Source organism: Thunnus maccoyii, chromosome 2 (genome assembly GCF_910596095.1).
Source record: "Thunnus maccoyii chromosome 2, fThuMac1.1, whole genome shotgun sequence".
In the NCBI taxonomy this organism is placed as follows: domain Eukaryota; kingdom Metazoa; phylum Chordata; class Actinopteri; order Scombriformes; family Scombridae; genus Thunnus; species Thunnus maccoyii.
The window spans coordinates 34,926,969-34,949,637 of record NC_056534.1 but is presented as its reverse complement, the minus strand read 5'-3'; the positions used below and the strand labels follow the sequence as shown (position 1 = coordinate 34,949,637).

General features: G+C 36.5%; 1 protein-coding gene across 1 annotated transcript in view; it reads left to right on the top strand.

Moving 5' to 3' along the window:
• Nucleotides 1-12,573, top strand: part of LOC121905261 (CD209 antigen-like) — a 51,151-nt gene extending 38,578 nt beyond the window's left edge. Inside the window, exons 8-10 of the mRNA XM_042423390.1 lie at nucleotides 9,942-10,084; nucleotides 10,245-10,345; nucleotides 10,601-12,573. Of these exons, the coding sequence (XP_042279324.1) occupies nucleotides 9,942-10,084; nucleotides 10,245-10,345; nucleotides 10,601-10,748 (392 nt within the window). The 3' untranslated portion in view covers nucleotides 10,749-12,573. The remainder of the gene's footprint in view (nucleotides 1-9,941; nucleotides 10,085-10,244; nucleotides 10,346-10,600) is intronic.
• Nucleotides 12,574-22,669: the final 10,096 nt, after the last annotated feature.

Genomic DNA, 22,669 nt, shown 5'->3' with positions numbered 1-22,669 from the left:
GCACACAGGAATAAAACTGTACAGACTGGTTGCTGTGAGCTTTGGACTTCTGTGTATCCTACAAGCTGCTCTCAACATTTCCCTGCGTCTTGTTCTCTGTGAGTCATCTTAATTTATGTCTTTTACAAATATATCACACTTACAAGCTATGATGATCATGTGCTCTGAGTGCTTTGGAGAAATGTTATGTTTTTATCTCTGTTTACTGTAGGGTTGGACAACTGATGAATATTAATTTACATATTTCAGAAAAAGAAAATTAAAACATCTTTTTAAATAGACCTATTCATATTATTCTCACAGTGGAACATATATCCATTTTTTGTACTGAACAATTATATAATTTACAGTTTTACACTAAATTATAGTGGTTAAGAACGCGTTTAAGCATATTTTTTTTGTTGAAATAAAAAATCAAAGTGAAGCAGTCTCTGTTTCACTATCAAATAATTAAACTCAATTTGTGGAATATTTTAGGGTTGGCAAAAGCTTCTGTAATAGACTCTGAAGGTCGGGTATCTGTTCTGTCTGCTGTCTCTATGGGAACGATGCACCCAGCAGCACCAGCACCAGACAGTTCCAAAATAACCACAGAAACCTCCTGGCTTATGTGCACATCACACTTGTCGATCATGATTATTGTTTTGTACAGTTTAATGTTAATCAACAGGTCTGGCCAAAGTGTTGCCTGGAGCTCAGCATTTTTAATTACAATACAAGGAGATGTGTGGCTGTTATGAGCATCATGTGATAGAGATTGTTCGGGTTGTATTTTCATCAAAAGTGTTTCTTTTAAAGCTATAATATGTACCATTCTGCATTAAAATGTATAAAAACGACTAGACCTATGTTACATATTTTGTTGAGTTGTGTATTTGTATCCGTAATTTTAATCAAGGTAACAGTCTGTTTCATTTGGTCACCCGTCATTGGCATCATACCCCCTCTACCAAACAGTATACATGCACAAGATGCATGCGCCTGCATTGTGCTCATCCGCCACAGTGGCCTCTACCAAAAAGTATACGCATACAAGCTAACACGTGGGTGTTGTGGTTGTCCACCACAATGGTGTCATGAATTGACTTTTATTCAGTTTTAAGCCACATTTTCACCATAAACTTTTTCGATCTTGGTCGTTTTTAACTATACCTTTTAACTGGATGAAGGAGTCATCGGACATCTGGATCTTAAGTTATCAGAGGAACAAGCTGAGCAAACGTTAGCAGCAGCTCAGCTAGCAGCCTCTCCCAGACAACCTGTGCCTGCTGGACTGCGTTGGATAAACACTTATTTTTTAGGTGAAACTGCTTTACTCAGTGTTTTAACCTGTTTTAATAACCGGGTCTGTTTGTTTTGGAGAGGAGGAAACCTCTACAGATAATTCAGCTCCTGGTAAAAATATCCTGAATGACGAATACTGAAGTAATCCTAACTTGGAGAAGCTGGTTGTTTAACAATGAAGACAATAACTCCAATGATCCCATGCTACTTCACAATGTCATCAAACTCCGTCTCTTGTTATTGTTTTGATTGAGAGACCCCTAGCAGCAGAAATTACATATTGTGCGTTTAAAATCCCAATTTATTTTTGGATAATTTTCAGGATCAGGTGTATGTTGCTATATTATGACGAGCAGTCATTTTAACTCATAGTTTTGAAGTCAAATGAGATTTAAACTTTTAGAATAATTCCTTTCATTTTATATATATCACTTCAGCTCGAACTACAGATGGATTGTGACGACAAGTAAAATTGCAAATTATATGCACAGAACAAATGGTGATTGCTGGATCATCATGTCAATATGAATTTAACTTAAAAAGAGACATCATCTGCTCTTGGCCGCATATTTGAGCTGCTTTATGACCCAGACAACAACAAGCTTCTCTGAGAAAATCCATTTGTGCGCCACAGGTGCACCAGGCAAGCCTGGACACAAAATTACCAGAAGTCCGCTAGGTATGCTCCCAGCATATGGCGTACTTGATTTATTTTTTGTATTGTAGATGTAATTTGTTAATTCTCTAAAATATCAGCTTGTCTGAGGGAATTTATTCATCAGACATACTGACTGTGGTGGAATAATTTTCTTGTGTACATAGTCATGACAGTGTCACCACAGCAACAGTATACAGGATAGTTAATCATTATGAATCATGGAAAGGTTAATTCTCATGACATTTGATTATTAAAGGCCACAGGCCCTCTATTTATTTTTAGTTTTAGGGAAGTTTGAGACACCATTGTTTCTAAAAAAAAAAAAAAAGTCATATTTGGATCATTGCCAACCTTTTGATATCACTAATGATGTAATTTAGGGAGGAGCTTTACTGGAAGGATTTTGTAAAATGTGGAGGAGCCCTAGAAAATCAGATAAGTTAGGCTCCACAGTAGGAGGAGAGTATATAAGATGGTTATTGCTCCATGGACCAAGCCTCTGTTTACTTGTATTGCACTTGATACAGAGTAAATCTTATTACACTGAACTCTGCCAGTTTTAGTGTATTTCTTTGAGTTTGGGATCATCATGATTTTTGGACCAAATATGTTGTGGGATATCTGAAAATTCATTGGCACATCTGAAGAGTTTTTCCACGACACATGCCTTTAAATTAGATCATATGAGATTAATACTGTTGGTTTTGTTAAACCTTCACTTTATTGCCCAGCCTTACTGTGTAGATCACAATTATCGTTAACATATGAATGATTCTGAATCTGTAAAATACAATTACACAGCAGCTTCTGATACTCTTTCTTGTTTAGTATTACAAATACATTTGTACTAGATTGATTTTCCAGATGAAAAAATTGGAAACTCCTTTTTAAAGTGAATCATCTTACATCATCAGCTGCCAGATGGGTATCTGGATGTACACATCCTTGGTGGTGGCTAAGCGGCCAGTCCCCTGCAAAGATGTACCTGGCAAGTTTATACCTTGGTGTCGGCATGAAGCCATCAGACATTTAAAAGGTTTCCATTCAGTCAGTATTCATTGGACTCCATCTGTGTTCCTCGTGGTGGAAGAGCCTTGTTTTACCCCTGCTTTCACATAGAAAGGCTCTGATGTTGGTGCAGGTGTTGATGTTGGAGGATGGAGAGGAACTTGGGTGCTACTCCAAGTTTGGAGAGTTGTTTCCATGGCAGTGTCTGATTTATGGTGTCAAAAGCTTTAGAGAGTTCAATGAAGGTAACATGGAAATCTTTCCTCTGCTTGCGGTATTTCTCTTAAATTTGTCGTATGACAAAGATCATGTTGGTGGTACATCTGCCTTTCCTAAAGCCACATTGTGTTTCTAGAAGGGCATTTTCAGAGATGTGCTCCACCAGTCTGTTGACCATGACCTTTGCCAGCACCTTTCCAACAACTTTTCCCCTTCTATTTGTTAGATGATCACAATCTTGGCATGCTTCCACTCTTGTGGGATCATCTCAGATTGCTAAACATTTGTGATTAGAAGGTGCAGGCGGCATGTGAGGAGGTACCCCCCATGCGTTAGGACCTCTGTTGGAATCCCATCAGGACCAGCACTTTTGTTTTTCAAGCTTCTGATGGCTAACCATACAAGCAAGGCAGTGTATTCAGGCAAGCATTACAGCTGTGTTCATAAAATAAGAAATTAGCGTCTGCTGCAGTGAAGTTGTTACATCATTCTCCTCTAAGGGACTTTCCAGCTTCCGTTACAGAGACATCTTTTCACAGATCCAGAAGTTCTGATCTTTACATGGTATATCATTCCAGCTGTTTTCCTTGTTATGGAGTCTTATTTCTGCACAGTCTTCAGTTTTGCCTTCATATCCGTTGGGTTCCCTGGTCTTGGAAAGAAAGATTGTGTGGAAATAAAGTATTATGATTTGGAAAAGAGCTGGAATGATGAAGGATGTCAAGTTTCACACTTCTGGATCAGTCAAAAGAAAGCCTCTCTGTAGCTGTGCATCCAAACCCAGCAGGCAATATCAGGACAAAAAGATACATTTCTCAATTTCAGTTAAACTGAAGCAGTGCTGATATCACATCCACACTAACCTGACTACAACTGAAAATGTGTCTTTTTCATTTCATTTCACATGTAAACCATGTTTTCACATTTAGTCAGCTTAATGAGGACCGAGCCAGAAAAGTTATTGCTGCATAGATTCAAATATCCAGCCATAAGTTCATTGCTTTGGTTGTAGAAAATAATGGCTGTAATGTATTATCTGTAATGTGATTCAGATACATATAAACATACTTTTTAAATGTGTAAATGTCTTAAACATCAACTGGAAGTCACTCTCCTAGGTACTTAACAAGGAAGACTTGGGGCTTTAACCACCAAAATCTTACACATTTCAAGTAAGCCCTGCCTGTGACAAGTAACCACTGTGATCATGCAAGTGCAAGCTTCTTACAGTCAATGACCTCTCAGTGAGTTTTCATGTGTTCAATAAACATAGATTAAACAAACATATGATTATGCCTTCATTTTGACAATGTAAGGGATAATTTGTCCTTTTATTTAGATAACAACCTGAGCCATTTAGTTTTAAGAAATATAGCAATAAGCTTTGGCTGTACTGAATACAGTTGCCCCTTTAACACCTCAGACAGTGAAATCTTGTCAAATCATCTCCTTGGAAAATGAGGACGTCTGTATCCTTCAAAGAACATGCAGGAAAACACAGCAGAGTTTCTGTAAAGTCCATGTCCACCACTCATAAAAGACTTACTTGCCATATAAAGTGAAAAAATAAAAGTGGCAATAGATCAATATTTGTTAATCCCTGCCAGTTTTTATCTACCACCACTGACCTGTCATATTAATTCTCCAACTATAATCTGCTGCTAACTGTGACTCATTTTAAACTCTCATCCAGAAACTTGACTTGATCTCCACTAAAGAGTTCTAAAAGGTGATGACCAACATGTACGACTTTCTATGACAGCAACACTTACAAGAAACCCTTGTGTGGCTTTCCCTCAGCATGAGTGTATTTATACACCATGAATACATAGTGTTACATAGTTTGCTCTGACTGCCAGAGCAGCAGTCAAAGTCCGTTATATGGAGAAGTTTATGTTGAGGAAGAATGGCAAATAAGGAAGACCAAAACTTATATTACAGTATGTATTATATTATGTATTTTATCATCTTGTATCTATGTCTTGCTGCAAAACCAATTGCCCTGTGGGAACAAATAAAGGTGGAAGTTGAGACCAAAACTGTGTTTCTGCAGAAGCAGAGAAAAAAATAGAAAAGAGGAAGCAGTTGTTAGATCTGTTGCTGTTCTAAGGAAACATTGTCACACATATTTGTCTAACCCAAGTAGATAAAAATTTGGTGCTTAGCCGCAACTTTGAAGACAGCGAAATGATGGCTGCTGCAGAGCCTGGTGAGACAGAAATCTTATAACTGAACAAACATCTTTAGTCTCAGTTTTAACCTTGCAGGCAAATAATGTAATCATATTGTAAACATTCATCTTTTCTATTTACAATATCAAAATGTAAACATAAAATGCAAAATTTGATAGTTATGTGTTTGTGAGAGTTCATTTTATAATGCATAAAATAATGTATAGATCTGTTTTAATATGGTGTAATTTATTCAGTAACTGTGTTGACCTTATATATTACTACTATGACTACTACTACGACTACTAGTACTAGTACTTTTATTACTTCATATCAAAGTATTTGCACCAAAGATGAGGAAGATGAAAAAGAAGATTCAGGCTATCATCAGCAATAATTTGTTATTGTATTTCTAAACCTGTTTGAACATTTCTTCATAATTTTACAAATACTTGATCAAATGTTTGAAGGCATAATGTTTCCATCATTACTACATGTTCATTTTAATTAATCTCAATAAATACTAATCTCAATTCTTATTTAGAGGCACATTCATTTGAATTCATAAATCCCAAATTATTTTTTATACTTTTTTTTGTACAAATGCCACATACTGTAGAGCAATGCGTGACTCCCACTAAAGAATGCGCTTGTGTGTCATCAAAACGGCGTTCAGAGGAGAACTTCTCCGAGGCGAACATACACAGGCAGTTGTCAAGGACACTGATGTGTGGGGGGCACATGAAGATGGAGAAAAAGCTCCCATCAGCCTTTTTCACTGAGGACAGTTTTACATGTGGCAGTAGAAAAAGCACAGGTGTAAATAATGAAATTAACAATGGCTGAATTACATTTAGCTGCTTCAGTTTCAGGGTCCTGATATTGTGCCTGCTGGCTCACTGTCACACTGTCATGACTTACTGAGGCATCGTTAATATTATTAGTAACACCTGTGGTTTTTCTGCTATGACAAGTCAAAATGTCTGTTGTGAAAGAGGCTTATATATAACATATTGCTTACAATGTATTTCATTAAAGATTAGAAGCACCTCTCAAATAGAGTTTAGTCAACCACAGATGTGAATATGATTTATATCAGTCATGTTATTTCAAGTAATAGTTTTATATGTTGGAAATACGCTCCACCACCCAAAGTCAAAGCACAGGACTGTAACCTGCTATCACTCTGAAGTTGGTTGGTAAGACAAACTTTTATTATAGACTATGGTGTGTAATGTGAGTAGAAAAAACAATTTAAAAAATAGTACATAAATGTCATCCTTGAAGTAATCTGTCCTGTTGACAGTCATCATTTTTCCATTCAAGGAACATTTTAATAATTCTAAAGAAAATAATTAATTAAGTAAATTAAATAATTAATAATAATATGAATAATAATTGATTAAATGTAATTAATTAAAATATTTATTAGCCAAAGCACTCAGGTTTCTGCTTTACAATTGTTTGCCATTGTCATGTTTAAAAGAACTCCATCGTTAGGCTGAGAGACGTAATAATTACTCTGAGTCTGTGTGATTTCTGCACCCAGGGAGAAAACTATACAGAGTGGTTGTTGTGAGCCTTGGACTCCTGTGTATCTTACAAGCTGCTCTCAACATTTCCCTGCGTCTTGCTCTCTGTGAGTCCTTTTGAATTGTATTTGTACGTCCACACTGTGTCTCCCCTGCATTGAAATTCACCATCTGATTATTATATATAAGACTGTAAAGTGTTAAGTGTATACTGTTACATATTTCTGTCCAAACATAGCAGTTTCGAAAAATTCTGTCCTGTTTGGTATTGCAGAAAAAAATGTGTTTGGCTGACATTCAGAGAGAGATACAAGTTTGTGGGCCTTTATAATCAAAAAGCAAAATAATATTAAAACTACTGTTACAAAAAAGCTGTAAGATCAAGTAAGAAGGGTTTGGATCACATTTTGGGCCGTTAAGACATTAAACCAATGTCAGAATTTTCAACCTGTAAATCTGCTTATACATTAAATGGAAATTCAGTTTTAAAATGAAGTGTCTCCTATGTTGTGGTCATGTTGTAATTCTGTTGCAACTGATGGTAATCTCTCTGTTGTAAATGGCCAACTTATTGCACAATTTGCATGAAAGTCTTTCTTCTCTTTCAGACCATTCTGACAGTACCAGCTACAAATGCCTGACCGAAGAAAGAGACACGTTGAAGAGGAACTTGAGTGACTTTGGTTAGTACAGTGATGAACTACACCAATAACAAGGACTTGTATCCGAAGTTGTATAAGTGTAATATTTAGAAAATGCTTCATGTCAGATGAAAGCTGCCATTTAAATGTTGTCAGTGCCAGAAAGACTGGTATCATGATCCACTGATGTACATGGGTTCAGTTTGGGACCAAGAGTTTATAAGTTCCTGAAATGTGTCACTGAGTTAGTTGCTCTTGCAACAGCCAACTGGCCATCAGTGATTCATTCATGGTTGAGCATCAATGGCATCCAATTATTGAATTAAATAAAATTTATATTATATTACAAGCTATGATGATCACGATCACTTGCTCTGACTGCTTCCTAAATGTTCCAGTCTACATATATTTTCATCAGTGTGTAGATCACTTGATCAATGACAACATAGACCTCACCTCAGTTTGTGTTCTCAGACTACGTTGCAGTCTCTGATATTATCTTCTGTTTGGCAGCACATAAGAGTTTGTGGTTGACTGACTTTTAAAGACAGAGGTACATGTATGGGAAAGTTTATAATCAGAAACAATCAGAAAGTTTAATAGCAGTAACACAACTGATGGCTGTTTAATTAATGCAAAGCTTGTGTGATACAATACCACTGAGAAAGAAGAGGATGGAACATTAAAGCTTTTAGTTCATGCTATTAATTTTGGCCATCAAAGTAAAAATTAATCCCAAATCAAAATGTTCTGCTTTTAGTCTTGCAGATATAAAGTCACATATATCACCTTGGCTTTGTATGAGGGAATGGTTTATATACAGTACAACAATATGAAACTTTACCTTTCATTAATAGTTAAAACACAAGTTCCATATTGTTTTAAAGTACATCATCTCTGTACTTGTGGACATGCTTTGATGCTGTTGCATGACAGCTTCATATTACTCTTTCTGCTCTCAGATAACAAGATACTGGACCTTGAGGCCATCTTTAAAACCCTCCCTGAGGAGAGAGATGAGCTGAGGAAGAAGCTGATTGACTTTGGTAAGTGTGAAAATTAAACTGCACCAAGCAATCACAAAATGTTTTGCAGTCCATTTGTCACACTTGACAACATGAGCAGCAGAGAAGATTGATATGCAGCCATGTTATGTGCCGTTGTCTCAGCCGACTACTCGTTCTCTGGAAACAATGTCAGCATTATGTGTTGTGTGATGTAAAGGAAAAAAATCTGATTTGATTGATAAAAAAAATCATTTGACTCAGATTTCATCATCATCTAGTGTGAAAGTGGTATGAATCTTATTGTGAATGATTGACAACTATTTATATTATTCATATGGTAAAAATCCTAATATTGACTGTTAATGTTAAAAAAATAAACCAATGTCATTAGTAATGATGGACTGATGTTGATTTATTGGGATATAGCTGATAAACAAATGACAATAATGTATATTTGAACTGATTGATTCTCTTCAAATCTGTTATTAACTGATCATGTAATCATTGTTTATTTAGGGTGTTACATATTTGTCAAAGTTAGATGTTAAAGGACGGGTTCACAGTTTTTCAAGTCTCTCTTAAAACAACAGCCAGGAACCCAAATGAACATTGAAGCAGGTTTTGCTCGCTGTAATCATTCCTCCTGCTCATACTGACTATTAGAAGATCCCCTCCAAACATGTTTACAGTGTAAGTGATGGGGACAAAATCCACAGTCCTCGTTTGAGCAAAGATGTATTTAAAAGTTTATCTGAAGATAATATGATGCTTCAGTCACCTGAGTTAGTCAAATGAAGCAGATATCTTCCACAGTTTCAGTCTTTTTTAATTAAAAGTTTCCCTCTTTGGGTCTCGATGGACAGTGTTTTCCTGTTCAGCTGCAGTGGAAGGATCTTAACAAAAATAGGGAATTTGGCACTAAAAAAACGGTAACTTTGAAAGATTTTGACTTGATTTGACTAATTTGTGCAGCTGCAGCCTCATATCATACATTTTTAAATAAAGATCTTCATGGAAGGAGGACTGTGGATGTTGTCCCCATCGCTTACGTTGAAAGTGCATTATGAAGAGATCTCTTAATTGCCAATATGAACAGGAGGAATGATTACAGCAAGAAAAACATGTTTCAATGTTCATTCTGACACCTGACTATTGTTTTAGGACAGACTTGAAAAGTTAAGAACTTATCTTTTCTTGTTATGACTCTGTAGATTTCTACTACTGTATAAAACATTTATAACACTTTGACTCCAAGCCTGTAATATATCATCTTTCTGTTCTTGCATAGATTTCTTTATTATCCCTGCTTACATATCTCTGAATAATATAATGCAGTTTTTATACCTCAGTGGAAATGTATTTGTTAATTCTCGTTACTGGCGTATTAAGGATTTGTTTTGTTTTGGTTTTTTTGCACACAGTTCACTACTCCCAACAAGGATGGAAGTATTTCAACGGTAGTTTCTATTATATTTCTTCGAACATGAAAACCTGGCATGAGAGTAGAACTGACTGTCTGCAAAGAGGGGCGGACCTAGTGGTTGTCAACAGCAGAGACGAACAGGTCTGTGTGTGTGTGTGTGTGTGTGTGTACTAACGGATGAATCAGTGTTTATCACATGGAAAGAGTGAAATATTGATTGAATGCAAGGTCACCAAGGTACAGAATGACGGAAATTGGTTAAATATTTATTGATTATTGTATGTTTCTCTTTAAAAACAAGGAATTCATAAATCAATACCGAATGAGGATATGGATTGGACTGGCTGACAGCGAGGGAGAGGGGACGTGGAAATGGGTGGATGGGACTCCGGTAACAACAAGGTTCACACATTAATATTCATTCAAACTAAATCAATCTTTGTAGTGAAACTAAAGCCTCTTTCAAAGCACAATAGCAGCTGAGTAGACTTTAGATTTTTATAAGCTGACTACATTGTCAACAGTTTTTAGGGAAATATTTTTGATTTGTCATCATTTTAAGTTTAACTTGGCCACATTCTGTGTGTTGCTGTTCATTAAATGTTTGATGGTTTGTGCTCTTTATTAAAAGCTTATTTCTTTTTGGTTTGTTTTCAGCTTCTGGATCTCTGAGGAGCCTAACGATTATGAAGGACGAAATGAAGACTGTGTAGAAACAAGGTTCTTCAATGAGGAAAATGGCTGGAATGATGTAATATGTGGAGAGAAAAAGCTATGGATCTGTGAAAAGAAAATGTTTCTCTAACTCAGCTTACACACCACCATGGCATCTACTACTATATATAACTACTGTATGTTTAAGACATGAAGATAAGATGCATTTACCACTTTCAGCTAAAGACAGCACTGAAACATGATCATTGCTAAGCTGCAGGCAAAGTGGCATCAGACACAAATATCTAACTTGGTTTAGAAAATGATAGACTGTAATGTGTCCATACTTTGATTAATTTCTAATACATGTTATCGCTAAATAAAAGTGTTTTGTTGTCATCATAAGAATGGGACAGACAGCACAGAGTCTCACCAGGTTAAACTTCATTCTGTCACCTCCCACACTGCATTATATCTTAAAGGATAGGTCCACAATTTTTAAAATCTCTTTTCTTTTTTTCAATTTTGATAAAGAGAAGAAAGAAAATGTGTACATGCGAAACATATGTGCTTAGTCTCACATATATAAACTTTTGAAGAATTGAACCAGTTTATTATCGAACAAACTGGAAGGCCTGAAAGTATAATTAATATAATAATAATAATATAATTCTTGACCTTTTCTCTTTCCATAAATATAGTGAGATTATGCAATGAAGTTTCTCCAACAGGAGGCGGATAAAAAAGCATTGAACTAAAGAAATTTATCCTGAGAAGAAGTTCAATTTTATAATCGATTTTTTACCAGAAAAAAATATTGATAAATTTCTCCATCTCAATCAATCTGACTCTATAGATTAAAAAAGAGAATTAAAAATAATTATTTCAGATGGGAAACCAACCACCAATTTTTCAAGCCTATCTTAAAACAGTAGTCAGGTGTGTGTGTGTGTGGCTACGTTGAAACAGTTTTAACTTGCCGTCATCGTTCCTCCTGTCTGTAACGGCCCCAAGGAGATCTCTTCCTAACGTGATTTCAATGTAAGAAAATAGTGGACAAAATCCACAAAATCCTGTGTAATCTGCAGCAAGTGAGTATCTTCCAAAGTTACAATCTTTTAGTACGACATTCTTTCTTTGTGTTACTGTCCCTAAACTGCAGATTAGCAAAGGATCAGTGGCTCATATTAACTTCAGCTGAATTTAAGAATGAATTTTTACAAAGTACGAGGACGTGTGGATTTTGTCTCCCATTGCTTACATTGGAAATGTGTCAAGAAGGGATCTTTTCACAGTCAGTGTGGACAGGAGGAGACTTGTTTCCATTGTGGTCCCTGATGTAAAGACAGTAGTGATGCAGGAGTCCAGGTGCCATAAAATCCAGGAACCACGATCATGGCTAAAAGTGTATTAGGTCCACCTAGAGCTGAAACTTATACAGTAATACAGCAGCCCAGCAACAAATCCACCCTTCATGAAGGTTATAATGTTTAGTTTGTGTTGAAGCTGTTTTTGAGAGGTGTTGACTCAACATCATGGTCATTTTGTAGGTTGTGTCCCTGTTGAATTGTATTACATTATTGTGAAAAGTGTTTGTAATATTTAGTCTACCATCGTTGATACAAATGTAGAGGACAATGTGACTTTAACTTCTTTGCACTGGTTGTCGTTTTCTTTCAAAATCCTTTTAAAAATAAAAATAAAATCTTACTAATTATGTACAAGGTTGATTCAGTTTTTAACACTGTCGCCTTTCGTTGTGGACTTTGTACATTCTCAGTGTGTCTGTGTGGGTTTCTTTGGGTCTCTGGTATCTTCCCACAGTCCAGACTCCAGGTTAAGCTCAAAGGGTGACTGAATTTTTGCTGGTGCTTGCTATCTTATAATCTACCTTCTATTGCTTTTATCTATTTTTAATCTGTTGATACAGATCCAGTTTTATTTCTATGTGTCTAAACATTGTTGTGTTCACTCCTTTTATGTGGTACTTATTATACTTATTATATAATATATATATATAATATAATACTTATTATACTTATTATATTATATGTAATATTATTATTTCTAAAGCTTGTCAAATGTACTAATTTCTGTTAACATTACAGCCTCTATGATCGTTTTACCCTTGTATTCCTCTTTATATATGAATAAATATTTTTCCTACATGTGTTTTAAACAACAGCATCTTCTAACCTGAGTGTCCTCAGACTTCTGAGTGATCACCATCAGTTATTGATATGTTAAAAAGGATCTTGATTGATATTGACAAATGCCACCAAAACACTTTTTATACAGATGAAATACATGCAGATTATAACAGAATCCAACAAAACAGATCATAACCCCAAAAATGACTCAACCTGAAAGTTCTCTAATTACAGACTGAAAACCACAAATGTGTCATAGATATTGGAGATAAAACAGAAAACCACACTGTTTACAGTACATACTGAGTGTAAGGAGGAAGACACACCATCAATACCAAATGTACCAAACTGTATATTTAAAGGTCTTTTAAGAAAGCAGGTTTACTGAGTCATCTGGATAACTAAGTAAAAGGGTTTGTTCAAAGGACGACTCCAAGTTATCCTGATAACTTAGTAAACTTGAATCATGAACTAATAAATACACAGATGTTAACTATTTATTTCCCTGTAAAGTAAAGTGTGCATTATGTATGCTTTATTAATGTTAACTATCGATTACTCGTCAGGAGCATGTGGTTTGTTATTCACAAATAATAAACAAACTTATCTATGATTAATAGGTTGATGCTGTAGTTATAGATATTAATTTAGTAGGAATGACAGTGAATTACTGTGTAACCAACACAGTCGTAATGTACTGAAAAGAAAAACAATAATCTAAAGGACATTAAGTCAGCTGAGATTATATACAACAAAGATGATGGAGTGCCTGGTATCCTGGAGGTTTAGGTACATACAATCATTTACTGTAACCACAGTGTCCCTGGTTCAGTTCCAGCCGGGGACTTAAGTTGCATTTCATATCCCTCTGTTTCTCCCCATGTTTCCTGTCTGTCTCTTTCTCTGTCCAAAAAAGGCAAAATGTACATTTTTATATTTTTTGGGATTGTAAACGTATTTGTCGTCCAGGGGGCTACAGATATCATCTCAGCTTTCCGATTTGGACCTCTGAGTTGTCAGGACTATCGGTACAAACTTTGAATTTCATACAAAGGGTTTCATTCAACAATATCAAAGAACAATCCAAAGTACAGAGCAAATTGTATAATTATACTTACTAATTTGAACTGATTATAAATTGCATGGCACAATCTGGCTGTGAAAAAAAACATACAAGCAAAGTTAAAATTGACATCATACACTTTATTATACGTTAAGATATAAAATGTCTTGATTTGTATAATAATAATAAAATATAAAAAATAAAAATAATAATGGGCACTTGAACTGCTATTTTAAAATTCAGTAAAGGCATCTGCCAATTTGGATGAACTTTTCAATGAGTCCAACTTTTTACATTTCCATTATTAGATAAATCCCATTGCTAACATGTTGCTAATATAAACATGTCCATGTTAATCCTGTACTTTAATGCAAATGTTTCTCTTGTAATACCTTTTTAAAATATACAAATATCTTATACAAGTGTTAAAAATTGGACCAAAGCAGCTGTTGTCAAAGAATTCCACAAAAGTATTAAAAAATGTGTCTTGTTATGTTTTATGTCCTGACATTTTGTTTGCTGCTAAGTTTCCAAAGGTTAAATGATGTCAGTGTGGGTTTTCTCTCCCCTGGTACACTGACATTTCCAAGATGGTAACCTGAGACAACCTCAGTGTTCAACTACAGTAATAAACTGAAATGTGTAAATCTTTCTGCTCTCTCTCAGACACTACTGAAGATGAAACATCAGATACTGAGGCCATTTCAAAAAATGTGACGAAAGAGAGAGACGAGCTGAAGAGAAAGCTGACTATCTTTAGTAAGTATGAGGATGAAACTAAACACACCTGTAATAAATATTAAATATTATTGAAATGGAAACTTAAACCCTTATGTAATTATCTTAAGTTATTATCTTATACTGCCTTTATAACCAAAAGCACATTGTAAGACTTTGTGTCTCTGCTTCCTGTGTGAAGATGTTCCTAACAGGTAGCATCAAACGTGAGTTGTGTATAACTTTACTTCTCATTAGACAGAGGCAGAGAGGGAAAGTCCAGGGAGGAAAGGCAGATAAATCTTAATTCTCAGAAGACCCAGAGAAACTCCCTAGACACATGATGAATTAATTCAAAGAAACCTATTAGGGTGACAAATATGGGATGTTTGTAGCGCCCGCAGCTGTATGTACAAATACTGACACTGAACTTTTACAGTATCTCTTCAGCCTAGTAAACTAGGGGAGCTGCATTTGCAAATGTGAACTAATTATCACAATAAAACTCTGAAAGACAGCTTGCTCTCTGTGAATTCATCTTTAAATTTCCACAATAATTATTATCTGTTTTTGCTTTGGTTTCATAGATGTACAAATTCCATTAGTATTGGGACTGACTTAAGCAGATTGAGTATTGGCTGTATGCTATAGCTAAAAACCTGTATGTAAGTGTAAAAACAACAAGTTGTGTTGTTTTAACAGTGAGTTAATTGCTGGACTGTTTCTTGGCCAGTGTCAGCAGAGAGAGAGATAAGGAAGTGTTGGCTTCCGCTGTGATAACATCTAGTGGGTGAAAGGCAGCTTCCATGTAAGAGGAAATTCAGCACATTTATTTACTCTAATTATAGGTTTGTACATAGCTAGCAACCACATCCTGTACACCAGTGTTGATAAAAACAGAAAGTTTCCATGTTTGAAAGTACAAGCTTTCATTACCTTATGTTGAAATATTCAATATGAGGTAATGAAAGAAACTTATCAAGGCCAGAGCCACCTGTGTACCTTCTGTGTAGAAGTTTGACACTGCAGGTCTTTGTTTTATTAATTAATGAGATGCTTTTGTTGTTATCCTTTAACAGCTGATTATTATGAGCAACATTATCAACAAGGATGGGTTTATTTCAACCAAAGTTTCTATTTAATTCTAAATGGGAGAAATCCTGGCAAGATAGCAGAAATGACTGTCTGCAAAGAGGCGCAGACCTGCTGATTATCAACAGCAAACACAACTGATCATATAAGTCTATGTTGTTTTTACTGATTTGCTTCATCAAAAGAAAATGCTCATATTTGTTTGCAGATAATGGTGAATTCATTATTTTATGACTCAAAGTCTCTTATAATATTATAGCATTGATACTACGTTTATAATGTTATAGCAGTGCATGTACAGTATGCGATGACAATTCAAGTCTGGACTCTAGAGATTATGAGAGACTGGTCTGATTTACTTAAAAAGAAGTGAACTGTTGTTTATAACCAAGGTGGCATGAACATGGTTTTATTTTATTAATCATGTAATGGATATATCACATCTAACACAGCTGAACAATATAAGAAAACCTTTAATTTCTCCACATGTTTATTGTCAGTTCGTAACAGTTGATTCATGTTACCTTAAAAAAACAGCATGAATTTGTGTGAATTTAAGTATTGTATATTATTTACTGGTTGCTTTTTGCTGGCTAAGCCGTTTGATTAAAATATTTCCTGTTATGCTGTTTACACAAGTAGGGACAGAACCTTAAGGAGGCCTGTGATTATAGTTTAATGCAGAGAAATTCATGTTATTTGCAGTGTGATGTTTATCTGTCATAAATAACAAAAAAATATATAATTTTTCCAACATTGTGTCAAATTTCGCTTAAATAAAAAATACAATATGCATTTTGGATGCTCCATGTGTTGTTTTTTAGCACCACTATCAGGTCAAATTGTTGTCCTCTAAAAAGCTCCCTGATGACAAAGACAGCAACAAGCCAAAATTTGACACCAGAAAAACAACAGCATTGGTCTCCCAACACTGAAGAGTTTTCTCGTTGTGACCTCTCGTGGTTGTGTGACTGATGAGGTAGAAAAAGTATGACGTGCCAGAAAAAAAAGAGATGAGCATACTAAGTGTGGGGTTTTACGTGACATTGGAGACAATGAAGGCAATCTGTTTGTAGTCTCAACTATGACCATGGTCTTTCCCAATTTCAAACAACTCCAAAGCCTCCACACCCACGTCATTCATCCATACATCCATTTTCTTTACCGCTTATCCTCTAGAGGGTTACAGGGGATTCCCCCCCGATTTTAATAAGGAAAAGAAAGAAAATGCATACATATGAAACATATGTGCTTAGTCTCACATATATAAACTTAAAATCATATAGGTTTTCATACATACAAGCATACACAGAGAAGCAACTATTTTTTTTAATATATAAAGCAAAATCAGGTTTTTGATTAGTTTTCGTCCATACATCACGGCATGGCTATATAGCAATAATAGTAATGGTGTTTCTGTTTGATGTGGGGACACCTGTACAGGTATATTGCTGTAAGCTCTGGACTCCTGTGTATCCTACAAGCTGGTCTCAACATTTCCCTGCGTCTGACTCTCTGTGAGTTAAATGTGTCTCTACTTTCACCCAGTGTTTCCACAAACATTGAAATGTATTATCTGATTGTGTGTGAAACTGGATACCCACACAGTCCGAGCAATTACAGTTACAAGGTATAATAATCAGTTACTCTAAATGGTTTCTGTATATATTGTATCAGTATGAAGATCAAGAAAGCAATGCCGAGAAAGCTGAGATTTCCTGCACTCGATGTCGTGCCGGCATTGCCTACATGTACCAGGATGCATTGCGTGCGGGCTTCTGACGCTCAACGGCTCTGTGTACAAATAGTTAGAAAGGCGTCTCAAATACTTCGCTCTTCAATCAGAAAACCGAAAAAAACGACATGAATTGAAAAGGACTAGTTTTATCAACAACAAACATGCCCGCCCGTTGTATGGCGCCAAGATGCGACAACTACAGAAAGAAGAGAGATGAGGGAGCAACCGTAAGCTACCACCGACTACCAACAGACGTTGAACGGTGCAAAGAATGACCCCGAGCGATAGAAAACCCTAAATATGACGAGAACACACCGACATCAGTACTGGGAAATCTTCGGGTTTGCTCTTTGCATTTTGCAGCAGATGACTACAACAGGGACATGCAGTCAGGGATGATGGGAGGCTCCATCAAGAAACTGCTGAAGACATCCACTGTGCCCAATCTCCGTGGAAGCGATATCAGCCGTGGTGAGGGAGGGAGAAGAAGCGATGACTAATAGAGGTAAGCTGTTTTTAGCTGACGTTAGTTACATTTAATGCATAGCTAAAATTCCATATTGTGTCTGCTCCATTTAGTACTGAGATGGTTTACAAGTGCTCTGCTATCGTAGATTGAAGAACAAACTGCCTGTACGTCTACTGCCAGGAGGTAAGACTCGGCTGTAACGTTATAAACTAACGCTAATTGAAACTTTGCCTTGAGCTCTGATTGAAATGTGTTATTACCATTGGCCGTATGGACGTCATGACAGCTCCCCAAAAGAGAAGCCAAAACATCTGGATCGCCCCCTGGTGGCTGGCTGCAGTATAGTTCAAAAGACCCGCCCCTTCCATGTTAGTGGATGGGACATGTGCCAAACGAAAAAATCAATGTTGTTGTTTGATGTTTGTCCAAGTGCTCATTTTTCTGATAAGTGCTTTTACTTAGTTATTTGACAATATCAACAGGAGGTGTGACGTCATGATTGACAACTGTGACAGCTGTTTTCAAACCTCTGTCCAACTCTACTGCGCAGACTCTGGCTCTAAATGACGTCACACAAGCAAGCTGGCAGCTTTAAGAAAGCTGAGACAGACGTAAGAACAGACGTAAGAACAGAAATGGCTAAAAAAAACAATCAAGCAAATACAAATTATCTTGACGTATCTTTTTTTGTTTCAAATTTGGAAGCTCTGTTTCGACCAATGACAGTAATATACTGTAACTAGCCCACATAATGATATTAGTTAGCATCATTATGTCTCTAAATCAGAGATGTTTTAGACAGTAAAAATGTAACTGTCACATAACCACTCAACTTGGTCTCAATTGTCTCTAAACTACTTTCAAAAATCCTCCTGATCCAGCTGCTATGTAGTATTTAAATCTATTGCACAGTCTGCCAGTTCTGACACTGTGGATAAACCTACTCTTGAGTTTTACTCAAGCAGTATGCTGTTGACTCAGTCAACAAAAATAAGAAAAACTGTCAAAAAAAATTGGACTCCTGTGTCTCCAACAAGCTTCTCTCAACACTTTCCCTTCATCTGGCTCTCTGAGTTGTTTCAGATTGTGTCTGTACTTTAAACCTGTGTCGCCCCTGAAGTACTTCACCATCTGAATATTATAACACCAGAAAGTGGAACTGACGACCACCACTGTGTAAAATTATGAGATACAGACAGTATGTGGACTTGGGACAGTTTTGGCGGGAAAATCCAACCCTAACCAATCTCACTCATCATGTCTAAACCTAACCAACCCAACCAACGAAGACACCGAGTACTAGCCAATCGGAGGCAGAGTAGGGTGGCTCATGACTTCACCATCCTGGGAATAGAAATTTTGCCTCCTGTCCGCAATACCTTTTTTTCCTATGATGGCGAAGTCATGACCCGCCGTACTGTGCTTCTGATTGGCTTACCCTGATAGTCTTACCGTAACCCTAACAAATCTTATTCTTCATGCCAAACCTAACAACCCCAACCAACCATAGACTGTATATATATATATATATCTTTATATACAGTCTATACAACCAACAAAGGTAACGAGTACTAGCCAATTAGAGGCAGAGTAGAGCGGGTCATGACTTAATCATCCTAGGAAAAAATTGCGTCAACAGCGCCAACAGAGTGCAACACTAGCTAATGTAAAAGGCGTCTGGAAACGACAATAAACAAGCGGCACACACCACAACACAGAGTCCAACACAAAGTCCACCTAAGCCCAAAAAATCAAAGGTTTTATCTAGTGAAGCCCGTCTGGCCAAACAGCAATGTGACAGACGACGCGGGAAAACTAGAGTAAGCATCGGCCGTGCTTTCGATCCATGGAGGGACCTTTGTTTGGTTTTAGGGATTAAAACCGATCCCGAGCTGGCTCTCTTCCTATTGGACAGGTAAACTAACATTTCTGCCAAGAATGTGAAATATATTGAGAAATTGTGGATTTAGCTGGCTAATGTTAGCGCTACTGCTCGCTCGTGCTGATGGAGTGCGAGCATGGCAGCTAGAGCAACAGGATGTTGACTGCAGCTCAGGACTTTCAGGTCCACACATGCTGCACCTTTAATACATGAGAGGCACACACTGTGACTGTTGTGATGTGAACTGTGCTTCTGAGCAAATGTGGTGTAGAGAGTCCTATATCATTGTTTCCATATATTGTATGTAGATTAACCAGCAAACCCACTGCCAGTGGTGGAAGAAGTGTTCAGATCATGACTTCAGTAAAAGTAGAAATACTGTGGTCTAAAAAATACTACATTACAAGTAAAAGTTCTCATTTCAAATTGTTACTTAAGTAAAAGTCCAGAAGTATTATCATCAAATTTACTTAAAGTATCAAGTACTCATTATGCAGACTGGCTTCTTCTGGAGTTTTATATTATTATCGTATATTGTGTGTTTTTTATCACTAACAAATACACGTAAGAGCATTTTAATGTTGTAGTTAATCGTTGTGGAGCCAATTCTAGATACCTTGGGTAGGTTAATAGTAATAATACTGCATCATATTATGTAAGTGTATCATGGTTTTTTTTACAATAATAATACATTTTATTTATATAGCACCTTTCACACAAAGTGCCTAACAATTTTAAACAGAAAAGAGCAGACAGTTCAAACAACAGTTATATAACATCAAAATATATTATTTTATGTAAAATCTTAATCTAAAAGTAACTAGTAACTACAAGTAGCAAATAAATGTAAAGTAAAAAGTACAATATTTCCCTCTGAAATGTAGTGGAGTGCAAGAACAAAGTAGAATAAAGTAAAGTATGTGAGATTTGTACTTAAGTACAGTACTTGAGTAAATGTACTTAGTTACCTTCTACCACTGCTAACTGCCACGTTTAATGATTGTAGTTATCGTCAGACTAAGTCTTCAGAGAATCGACCTGAACAGCCACTGAAGAGGAGCTCTTCATCTGAAACCTGGTGAGAGGGTCTATGTGTAAATTTAAGTTTTATTTCTAGACCACTTCTTCATAGTGGTGAAAACATTCACATTGCAAGTTTTATTTGACTTTGTATGCTTTTTGAACTGTGTAGTAATTATGATGAATAATAGTTTTTAAAAAATCTTTATTGGTGTGGAAGAGCCTCACAAGCTGCCTAAATACACATGTGAACTTGCTTTACACCCTTGTGCTCTTGTGTTGTCTGTTTATTTAGTGAAAGTGTGCAGGATCGATACCCGCTGATGATGAGTTCACCAAACAGAGTTGAGCAGGAAACTTCTGTCCAGTCATCTGAAAACGGAATGGTAAATGTGACTCACACATCTCTCATGTAGAGCTGAAACGATTAATTGTTTGACAGAAAATGAATATTATAATCCTTTAATTGTAATGTTCTGTTTGTGTCCTAAATGTAATTTGTGAAGGTCTTGTGTGTTAAATGTGTGAGACTGTTTCCACTAAGCTGTGCTGACAGGTTGCTGTTCATGTCCAATTTCAAGGAGTCAGGGAAAGAATATGCTGCTGTTCAGAAAAATCCAGACAAGCAGACGGCAACACAACAGTCAGAAAATAAAGAAAATCGAGGTGAGTCACTTTCACATTAGAAAAGTCTCTCTCAAGCTCAAAACCTGCAAGCAAATTGTTAAGCAAGAGAAGTAAAAGTAATAACTGACTGGGTCCGCACACAGATATTCAAGAAGATGAGGATCAAGAATTCAGCACATCATTAAGTGTAGGAGACGGACGCTTCCTGGTGGATTTGGGGAGGTAAGCTGATGTTAATCCAGTCTGAGGCAATGGGGTCTTCAGGCTTTTGTTAAGATTTCCTCTGTCTTTCTTCCCACCCACACCATCTCCAGTTTTTAATGTTACTTCTTCTGTGATCTGTTTTACTTAACACATTGAAAAGGAAACTAATAACTCCTGTCCACGTGAGTAACTGCTGCGTCTTTTCTTTTCCCTTCAGCTCGTCAGAGTTCATCATTGATGAAGAGTGCATCCTTCAGACTAAAGCTTGTTATTTCCCAGGCGTGTTGTTACTGTCGCAGCCGCTGTAAATGGACCAACCTGCCAAGTTATGATGACGATGACGATGAACATTTTCAGTTGAATCAAAAAGATTCAGCAAGTTGACAGACCAACACAGCACCGTCACCGAGCAGTAATACTAGTTGAGATAGTGTCATGTCTGAAACGACGCTTCATGTGGACAGTGGTTGTACTGGGATTATGTTGATCCAGGAATATGTTCCAGTGTTTTGGAGCTCACTTGTTTACTGACGCCATTCACACACACATCAAACAACCATCTGATGCTAGAAGGTGGTTGTCACAGCTTGTCATATATGTCCGTTGACATCATCAAACCACAGCCACAGAGAATACTTGAGAACTTGAGAATACTATTTAGTTTTCAAGCAATATTGAACATTGTTGGCCATGACTCATTGTGTTGGTGGTTAAACTCAAACTTACCTTGAAGTCCCCCTACACTCAAAAACGTTTCTTATTGTTGCTGTGCAGAGTTTGACACTATAGGACTGTTTTCACATTCATCTGCTGAAGCGGGAAAGTTTCTCTGTGCCCTTACCTACAAGAGTTTGTGACATCATAACTAGTTAGTCAGTACAGGTATCACAGGAAACAGCTGTGATATATCTCTTCAATTTAAGTCTCTTGGATTTGGACTTTCACCCTTCATCCACATGGAGCTGCCTCATTATAGGATTTGTTCACTGTTTATTTTTTTATACTTTTTTATACTCAACTGTTTTTGAAATAAAATGAGACTAAATCAGTAACCTGCACCCCATGTAAATAACTTAAACCTTTAACTGTGTCATATTGAACCAGAGGAGA